The 10720-nt window shown below is 31.8% G+C and overlaps 1 protein-coding gene and 1 long non-coding RNA gene across 7 annotated transcripts in view; one reads left to right on the forward strand and one right to left on the reverse strand.

Moving 5' to 3' along the window:
- Nucleotides 1-3446, forward strand: part of LOC136796449 (uncharacterized) — an 8760-nt gene extending 5314 nt beyond the window's left edge. The window contains exon 3 of the long non-coding RNA XR_010844174.1: nucleotides 2424-3446. This is a non-coding gene — a long non-coding RNA (uncharacterized lncRNA). The remainder of the gene's footprint in view (nucleotides 1-2423) is intronic.
- Nucleotides 1-6733, reverse strand: part of LOC106684170 (receptor-interacting serine/threonine-protein kinase 4) — a 34989-nt gene extending 28256 nt beyond the window's left edge. For 5 of the 6 annotated variants that reach the window (XM_067050230.1, XM_067050226.1, XM_067050229.1 and 2 more), the window contains exon 1: nucleotides 6399-6733. In XM_067050230.1, the coding sequence (XP_066906331.1) occupies nucleotides 6399-6656 (258 nt within the window). In that variant the 5' untranslated portion in view covers nucleotides 6657-6733. The remainder of the gene's footprint in view (nucleotides 1-6398) is intronic. The other variant, XM_014426098.2, reaches the window with a different exon arrangement.
- Nucleotides 6734-10720: the final 3987 nt, after the last annotated feature.

Consider the following 10720-nt stretch of genomic DNA (forward strand, 5'->3'; position numbering starts at 1 on the left):
AAAAAAATGAGGTTTCAATAATAAAAGTTAATAATTTTGAAATTTAATTATTTATATCTGCATTTTTCTTATTATTCTTTTATATATATATTTGATAATTTTGTATTCATTTCGATATTTAACATTGTTTTTAATATTGATATCGAAGATTAGCAACTCCGATATTTTTTCATCGAAATATCCATATTCAGTTTAAAAAGACCAGAAAATTAAAAAATGAAATAACAATATTTTATTTTGATAATCTCATATTCATTTCAATATTTTTCATTAATGGTAATAGCAATATCGAAGATTAGTAACAATATTCCGATAACATTTTATCGAAATATCGATATTTTATTTTTATAACTACATATTTATTTCGATACTTTACATTGTTGTAATATCGACATCGAATATTAGAAACAATATACCGATATTGTTTTATCGAAATATCGATATTTTATTTTTATAACTACATATTTATTTCGATACTTTACATTGTTGTAATATCGACATCGAATATTAGAAACAATATACCGATATTGTTTTATCGAAATATCGATATTTCAATAAAATCATAACAGAATATTGTGGCTAATTATCGATGTTAAATATCAAAAAATCATTTTTAAGCTTTTCATAAAATTTACGATGTATATATTTTAGATTTCTTTGGCGAAATATAGATATTTCGATACATTAATTACAATGTCAAATATCGAAATGAATGTTAAATCATTGAAACAAATATTAATATTTCATTTTAAAATTATCTGGGCTTTTTAAACTAAATATGGATGTTTCGATAAAATAATATCAGCATGTTGTAGTTAATCTTCGATATTGATATTATCAACAATCTTAAATATTGAAATTAACAAAACAAAATATAGAAATACCAGTTTTCTTATCAAAATATCGATATTTCTATTAAAAAAATATCGAAAAATCGTTGAAAGTCTTCGATATGGATAGTAACAACAATTTCAAATATCAAAACAAATAATTAATTATTGAAACAAAATATCGACTATTTATTTTTAAAATTTTTTGACTTTTTTTAACAAAATATTGATATTTCGATAAAATAATATCAGAATATTATCAATATCTGCAAATTATCGATATTGATATTATCAGCAATATTAAATATCGAAATGAATATGAAATTATCAAAAACAATTATTGAAATACCATTGTTTAGCTTTTCATAAAATGTTTTAGTCCTTTTTAAACAAAATATTGATATTTCGATAAAATAATATTGGAATATTGTTGTCAATCTTCGATATTGATATTACCAACAATGCAAAATGGAACTAAATACGAGGTTATCAAAATCGTTATTTCATTTTTAAGCTTTTCATAATTTTTTTTTAGTTGCTAGTTAGTCATATTTCTATAAAATAATATCATACTATCGTTACTAAATTTCCATATCGTTATTATTATCAATGGAAGAATAATTAATTATTGAAACAAAATATCGAAAATTTATTTTGTTATTTTCCATAAAATGTTTTAGTTTTCCAACAAAATATCGATATTTCGATAAAAAAATATTAAAATATTGTAGCAAATCATCGATATTAATATTATCAACAATGTTAAATATTGAAATGAATATGAAATTATCAAAATAAAATATCCATATTTAATTTTTATATTTTCTATAAACTTTTCTGGTCTTTTTAAATTAAATATGGAGATTTCGGTGGAACAATGTCGAATATAGTTGTCATCGATATTATCAACAATGATAAATATCGAAATGAATACGAAATTATCAATATACCGAAATACTATTTTTAAGCTTGAATGTTCAATATGAAATTATTATAGTTAATTTTTGATACAGATATTAAATAGAATGTCTAATATCGAAATGAATATGAATTCACTTTATTTTGATATTAGCCTTAAATTAAAAAAAAAAAATTAATATTTCGATTAAATAATACCGGAATATCATTGTTAATATTCGTTATCGATATTAAGATGAATGTCAGATATAGAAATGAATATGAATTTATTATTAAAAAAATACCGATATTTCATTTTATAATTTACTTTAAAAAGTTTTAGTTTTTTTAAACCAAATATCGATACTAATTAAACAATACAATGATATTTCTTTTTCAAATTTTTGATAAAATTTTCTTTTTTTCTAATCGAAATATCGATTTTCGACAAAATAATATCGGAATATTTTTGCTAGACTTTGATATCGATATTAATAGCAATGTTAAATATTAAATAAATGAAACGAAATATAGATATTACATTTTCAAATAAATCATAATTTGTTTTCGTTTTCTTTAACAAAATATTGATATTTAGATTAAATAATATCGGAATATCCATGCTATTTTAGTATAGATATTAATAAGATCGTGAAATATCTAATAAATATTACTACTAATATTTTATGATTGCAGGAAAATATCGATATTCCGATCGGTTACTAAATATCGATATCAAAATATCGGATATTGGAGACTAAATATCGATATTTTGATAATATCAATCGATATTCCAACCCTACCGAAAATAGGTTTGCGCCCAAGGATGCGGCCAATGACCTAGGCAATAAAAATCAAGAAAAGGTACCAATCGAGCAGGTAAAGAGAGACCACCTATGGATACCATGCATACTTCTTATCTCCAAGAAATAAAGAGCTAATTGCTTAGGGTCGGAATCAAAAGGGAAGCCACCCGAGGTAGAAAACTCTAAAATAATATTTTAAACATCAAGAAAAAGAGGCTACCCTCCACCCTTCCTCGGGGACCCTAAGTAAGGGGGTGGACCTGGGATTGGCCAATGAGAAGGCAAGGATTGGAAGAAAATACCCTGAAGGAAAAAGTGGGGGTGAACGAGAGGGAGAGAGACACAGGAGCAGATAAAGAGGAAGAAAATGGTCGAAGGATAGTTGTAGTGGATAGAGTGAGAGTGTCCAGTCAGTGCAGTAGGTCGAACAGAGAGAGATAAGGGGAAAAGACTAGGTAGAGACAGGCAACCGGAAGAGTCCAGAGGTCCAGGGAGGTAGACAGACATCGGGCCAGAAGGAAGCACAATCAAGGCAGAAAACTGATAGGAACCGCGAAGCCGAGAACGATTGCCACTGTTGCCAAAGCTGACAGACGCATCAAGATAAGTAAGACCTTTCAATGTGGCAATAGTAATCATAATTGTAGAATTGATAAACTTAGAGTCAATATGAATATAAAAGATCCCAACTGGTATTTCTCAATTCATAGTATAGCAATTAAATTTTAAGAAAATAGATCTACCATGTTCTCTCATAAGATTATGTCAGCTCAATTGTATATATAAAGCAATACAACCAAGATTTTGTAATTAAGAATCCCTGCATGCCACCTCATAATACTAGCATAGTAAATGATAAACACGATACCATTGAAGAAGAATTCCAATGATTAATTATACCTAGAATACCATAGCAAGGGGATCTATGGTATCTAGTCCTTGGATTAAATACATTACATAATTTTCTAAGAGTTGTAAGTCGGTTCCCATCAGGAACTGATAGAGATACATAATAGAAATGTAAATATAAATACAAATATATTTGAAGTGTAAAATAAGTTCGTAGTATTTTTCAATATTTCAATTCAATGCTCTCTGAATTTATAAAATCATGTTTACTTGGTGTTGCGGCCAACAAATGGTTTTAAAAACAAAAAGATCGATTGTGTAACATATGTTTTTGTTGTGTTAAAAGCAGAAGCTTCTACCTACCTACAGCTTGATGGGGCCCCTATCAATCACCCACAGTGATATAAAAACATTTCTCTTTTTTTACCTTAATTTAATTTCTGTAATAGTTTTAAATTAGGTAGAGTTTCCTATTAAGTAATTTAGTAGTGAGTAATTTTGTATTATTTTAATTGTGTTATAATGAAGAATTTTATTATTATTTTTCACTGTGTTATCTATTTGTCTCACCACAAATCAAGTATTATTTATTATTTTTTACAAAAAACCAAAACAATGTTACATCTGCCCCACATGCACAGAATTACTGCGAAAATTTACTGATGATACGCAGAGACTTGAGACACACTGCTGTTCTAAAAGCATCAGAATAAAAAATGTCGAAGTTCCTTAAGGAATGGGTAATGGGCGAAGGAGATATCACCAACTACACATCTTACTGGCCTGTAATGATTTTAGGGATGCAATATTAGAAACCGACTGATTATCACACCTCGAGACACCGAAACTGCAGCGGAATATTTGAGCTACTTATTTTGAAAGGGGTTAAAGTCCATTTGTTAATTATTTCCGGTTGCCCGTGTTTACATGTACAACTTCAAGTTATCTTTCAATTGAGCATTAGAGGTTACTTATATTCCGAGTAAATACGATAATTCTGGACACAAGATTTCAGATTTAGTTCAATTATACAGTGGTCTAAGTCCATTTATACTTGAAATGTGGCTAAAAATTGTCTAAACTATTAAAAATAACGTGGAAATCACAAATCACAAATTTTTAATCCCGGGACATTCGTTTTTACCAACTGATAGATTTTGGCCTAGTTAAAAAGGTATTAAAAAAAATAATTTACCGTTTATTACAATATTATCAAAAAGTGTCGGAAAGGAAAAAACCTTATTGTACATGAAATGAGACAAGAAGATTCTGCATCAACAAAATTATTAGACGACGCAATTTTTAATTCTAGTGGAGAATCGATAATTTATGTTTGCAACTTTTTTACGTTATGTAGTTGAAAAATGTTTTGAATTACATGAATTATGTTTTTGAATTGTAAAGATATTTAAAATAAAATGTGTTTTTTTTTTTTTAATTTGAAGCATCTTAAATTATATTGAATGGACTCGAGCATCTTCAATTTTATGACGAATTTGGCTTTTGACCATATTAATTTTTTTTTACCCTTTGAAAAATATAAATTATAATAAAAATAACAAGTATACATACCAAATGATTTTATATGAATTATCATTTCTAGTTCTGAACACATCCATTATATAAACCCTTCAATGTTTGAAAGTAAGAAAGTATTTTACAGTATTTATTATTAAATTTTTATACAACTGTTAATTTCTGGGTTTGGGGCTTGATGTTTGATTGACCTTGGTGTTTTGCGTCTTAAACATCATTACATTCAACCAACCATTATATTTGGTATATAATTTAACAATTTTTGCTAATGTTATAATTGATAAGATAGATCCATTATATTTGTTTGTAAAATAAGCTTGTAGCGTTTTTTACTGGTGATTTCGATAAAAATTTCAGATTCTTGCAAATATTTGTAATAAATTATTTATGATCCATTTTGATCTATTACATGTTGTCATCTTTCAGGTAATTTTTTAATTCCGTCCTCCCAGAACTTCTGAGATTTTTGCGCAATGAACTCCTCTATGTACGTTTTGCAGTCCTCGAGGGAATTAAATTGTTTGTTTTTTTGAAGGGCCCGAAATAAGTGAAAATCTGTTGGGGCAAGGTCTGTTGAATAAGGTGGGTGGGGCATCACATCCCAGCAAAACTCCAATAATTTCTGCCGTGCAAAAACACGTGAGGACTGGCGTTATCGCGATGGAAAACTATGCCTTTGCTATTATGAGACACAAATGATTTGAGACACTTGGGATATATTAAGCGTTTCTGCGATATCCCGTGTCGTAGAGTGAGGGTTGTCTGTAACTTATGCTTGAAAGTATCAACAGTTGAAGGACGACCCGTGCGCTTTGAGTCTTCCAAGTCAAAATTTCTGGTTCTGAACCGAGCAAAGCACTTACGGACAGTACTTTCTTCTAAAGCATCATCGCTATACACACTGCAAATTTTGATAACCGTCTGGGCAGCGGATTTCCCTTTTCAGAAATAAAAAATCATCAGAAATGGAAAATGAATTTTTTTCTCTTCCATTGTGAGCAAAATACCACTTAAAGATAAGGAATCTCGGTTGAAACCGATACATAAAAGCACCTTAACTAATCCTTTTTCAGAATATATAAACATTATTTACCAAGTAAACATGACTTTATAAATACAGAGAGGATTAAATTAAAATATTGAAAAACGCTAGTAACCTAAGATTAGAGGATAATAAGAAGCTACTAAGGCATAAAAGTTTTCTTCTTTTGGTTATCTTTGGTTAACTTTGAATTAATTTTGTTCCAAATGAGTTCATTAGAAAGACATTGATGGATTAGATTTTAATGTAGTGTTATAAACATAAAGAATTTAAATAATTTGTATTTATGATATCAAGGACTATAGCTTATCCTGCCCTATTTGAATTGGCATTATTATTGTTCTACACATATTATTAAAAAAGAATTCCTAATTAAGGTTATCTATGTAAAATTAAAAGATTAGAGTAATTTGTGTATAATACATAAATTTCACTGACCTTTCCGGCTTTATTTTTTTTCCCTTCTTCTCCTCCTCTTCCTCCTACCCATTTTCCTCCTCCTTCTTCTCCCAGTTCCCCTCGTTGTCCTCGTCCTCCTCCTCGTCCCCCTCCTCGTCCCCCTCCTCCTCCTCCCTCGCTTCCGTTCGCGATAAGCATAACAACTCCCGCCACGATTGCTAATAATGAAACAACTGAAGCTAAGGCAAGTATTTTTGTTGAAGCAGGATATTCATCATCAAAAAACATGCGAAACATATTACCCAACTAAACCTCAAACAAACTAATAAACTTCTTTTACAATTATGAAGGAACTACATTATTTTTTCTTACTAATACAGCTGTTATTTATGTTACGAGATATTAAATAATAAAATTGTGGTATATTGGATATCGATTTTAATGTGTCGATCAGAGTGTAAGGGAACATTGTCATTACCTACCGATAGGGACCGATACACACATGTTAAGAGATCTCTTTTGGTGATGTATTTTTGGTGTAATAGGTTTTGAGAGTAAATAAACTGTGGCAACACTGAGTACCTGATAACCTCCTTAATCCAGTCAGAGTAAATATTGTAATAAAAGAAGTGATGCTTTCTAATGGTTTATATTAATTTTCCAGTTATTAACAAGATCATTTTTAATTTGCGACGAGGTGAACAGAAAGTGTTTTTTTTTTATTAATTTTCAATTCTCAGTTTCCAGTGACTGTTTTTATTTTCTAATTCCAGTTCCCAATTATTTTTTTTTAAATAATTTTATAATCTCAGTTTCCAGTGACTTTCTTTAAGTTTTTTTTAGAATTACAATTTTTGTTTACAATGAATACTGATCAATTTAAATTACTTCTTGCTGTAATTCAAGAATCACAAAAAGAAATGATTGATGAAATAGCTTCAAAACTTCAGCCTCCCATAGCAACAGGTACGGGTTCAGTTAATTTTTCGAGCATTCCACCATTTGAAAACTTTTTTCCGAATAAAGAAAAATTTTCCTGTTATCTTGAACGATTTAGAATTAAGAATTATTATACAATGAAAAGTGTTAAAGATAAAACCCAGATTGCACAGCTTCTATGTGTTAGTATTGGATTTGTGCATTACAATAAATTGGCAGCATTTTTGGGTCCAGAAAAACCAGTAAAGAGTCTATCACACGATGAACTCATTAATGCATTTAAAAAAAAAGCTTATTTCAAAAAAAGGTGTGATAGTAGTCCAGCACTATTTTCTAAATATTTTTCAAAGAGATAGTGAAACAATTTCAGAATTTGTTTCAAAACTGCAACAAGACTTAGCGGAATGCGAACTGTCCGTAATATGTACAGCTGATAACTGCAAACAGGTTATATCTGTTTCTAAATTTTTTCAGTTCATTCGTGGTTTACGCTATAATTGGCTACGTGAGCAAATTTTACAGTCTAATGCTACAACATTCGATAAAATTTTAGAAAAAGCCGTTGCTCTCGAAGCTGCTAAAATTGAAAGCAGAGAACTTAACCTGCGCCCAAATACCAGTCAACTTTAATGAACAAATTAGCGACACAAATAAAATCAACAGTTTTTCAAAAAATCGTTCTAGAAATAGTTCGAGGAATCGTACAAATTCAAGATTACCTCAAATCAGAAATTATCGTCCCGACTATCGAGCTCTAGGCTTAGACAACCTCTGCATTAGATGTGGGCGAAGCAATCACAGAATACAAGACTGCAGAGTGGATAAAGAAAAATTGAAATGTAGGTCCTGTTGTGCAAAAGTCTGCATTTCAACTGTAATTCGAGAATCAAGAAAGAAAACTGATTCGAGCACTACCAACACTCTCGAGGCAATGCCTGTATCTCAAGACGCGTGAGGCCTCAGTTATGGTCTCAAGATCATTCCATCGTCGACTTGTTTGAAATGGTCGAGAGTAACAAATACATACTTGGTGTCCAACTCAATGGTAAGCCTTCAAGCAAAGTTTGAAGTCGATTCTGGGGCTAAATATTTGCTATTGTCCGAACCTGAGTTCCAATAGCTGAATTTGAATATTCCTTTGCAAGCATCAAATATTGCTTTCCGATCATATTCGGGAAACATCATCCAGCCCAAAGGGAAAATGTTTTTCACGGTCGCTTATAACGGAAGAGAGATTGTGGGCGAATTACACATCGTGACAGCCGGCCACGACGCGTTACTAGAACGTCAATGGATTCGGAGTCTAGGTATCGAACTTCAACAACTGGATACAGAGCAGAGGCACCAAATTCCAGATTCCAATATCAATGCATTGCAATAAATTGAAGAAATAATTTCTAATTATTCGCCAATCTTTGAAGAAAAAGTTGCATTCCAGGATTCAAAGTCAAACTTCAACTCAGGGAAGGAGTCAAGCCAATTTTCACCAAGGAACGAAGCATTCTGCCTTAATAGACCAAATTGACAAGGAATTAGATGCCCTGATAGCAGACGGGATCATTTCACCAGTCCCTACGACAGATTGTGGTTCTCCTTTGGTGGTAATACCCAAACAAGATGGTGGCGTACGTCTGTGTGTCGATTACAAATGTGGAGTAAACGAACGGTTGGTTCAGGCGAATCATCCCGTCGATGATATTCTGAACAGCCTCCGAAATTCCAGATATTTTTGCAAACCTTATCTATACAACGCTTATTTTCACCTATAAGTCAGCGATGACAGCAGTATGATACAGAAAATTTCTACACACAGGGGCACTTTTCGTATGCATCGCCTTAGGTTTGGAATAAAAACAGCCCCTCAGAGTTCAACCGAATTTTGTCCCAAATTCTAAAAGGGCTTCAAAATACAGAATCGTATTTTGATGACATAATTGTACATGGTGAATCCAGGGAGGAGTGGATTCGAAATCTTCAATTGTGTCTCCAGCGACTTTCTCAATATGACCTTCACTTGAACAAGAATAAATGTTTGTTCTTAGAGGAAAAAATAGAATATCTAGGACTTATTGTAGAATACAATAAACTCAGCAAACTGAAGTGGCAACACTGAGTACCTGATAACCTCCCTTATCCAGTTAGTGTAAATATTGTAATAAAACAAGTGATGATTTTTAATGGTTATCATTGATTTTCCAGTTATTAACAAGATCATTTTATAAACGTTTGAGTTAACCATAGTGTTTTTTTTATTTTATGTTTTTTTAAAGACATTACAAACGGCGACGACGGGATCTTCTTAACCAAAACTGATCACTAAAAGTTACAAGGTGAGTTTTTCTTCATTAATTGTAGCTCTTTTCCAAATATGAGTGAAGGAGTGATCGTTGGAAAGTGCGGGAATTTTCCATTAGTAATCATTGTTATTTGTATTAGCTCTTTTGCATGACACCGGTTATAAGTTTATTTTGTTAATAAAATTTCATTGGCGACGAGTCAAGAGTGTTGGAAACAGTTTTTATGGAGAGCCATCAATTTTTGTGTGCGAATTGTACATAGTGAATATCGTACGATCACTGATGGAGTCTTTTGGCAGCTTCGATCCTCGTGTTGAGGACATTGACTCCTATTTGGACAGGTTCCATCATTTTTTATCAACAAAGTATATTAATGATATTCTAGCTTTAGGAGCTGCACCTTCAGAAGCGGAAGTAGCAACGCATAATGCTTTAGTTGCTAGTGTGGAAGCTTCGAGGAAATCTCGGCTTTTCGCTACCTGGGGACTCCCAGAGAAGTTATTAAGCGATAATGGTTCTCCATTCTCTTCTTCAGCCTTCACAGATTATCGCCAAAACAGAGTTACACATTCTAAGACTCCTGTTTACCACCCTTAGTCGAATGGGCAGGCTGAACGGGAGATTCGTACAGTTTCAACAGCAGTTCTTAAGCAATTGGTTGAGGAATCAACTCGGAATCGGACACTGTTTAAGTAAGGCCCCCCCTCACTTCTGAAAGGAAGTTCATGATGCCATCTAGTGGCAAGGATATGCAGTACGAAGCCTGGGGAGCCATCTTGGTCCCCAAACATAGGTGTCAGTACCAGATAATAAGCCGTCGTGGTCAGTACCAGATAAGAAGCCGTCGTGGCCAGTACCAGTACCAGAGAAGAAGAGTTCAGAACTCTTCAATAAGGTCTCTGCTCATAATAATGAGAGAGTAAATCCTTCGATTCAGGCGAAAGAGGCGACGGCGGCAGGAGGATGAGCAGAGAGAACCCCACTTCCATATTCACTTAGAACCAAGCAAATTAGAACCAATTTCAAGCTCCATAGAATCCAACAAGTAAAATGTAATATTTCCATCAATTAATGTAATAACACTAACCAACTAACACATTGTCACTATTTGTTCAACCCATTCAG

The sequence above is a fragment of the Halyomorpha halys genome, unplaced genomic scaffold (genome assembly GCF_000696795.3).
Source record: "Halyomorpha halys isolate HHAL.00 unplaced genomic scaffold, Hhal_1.1 Scaffold550.1, whole genome shotgun sequence".
NCBI classification, from domain to species: Eukaryota; Metazoa; Arthropoda; class Insecta; order Hemiptera; family Pentatomidae; genus Halyomorpha; species Halyomorpha halys.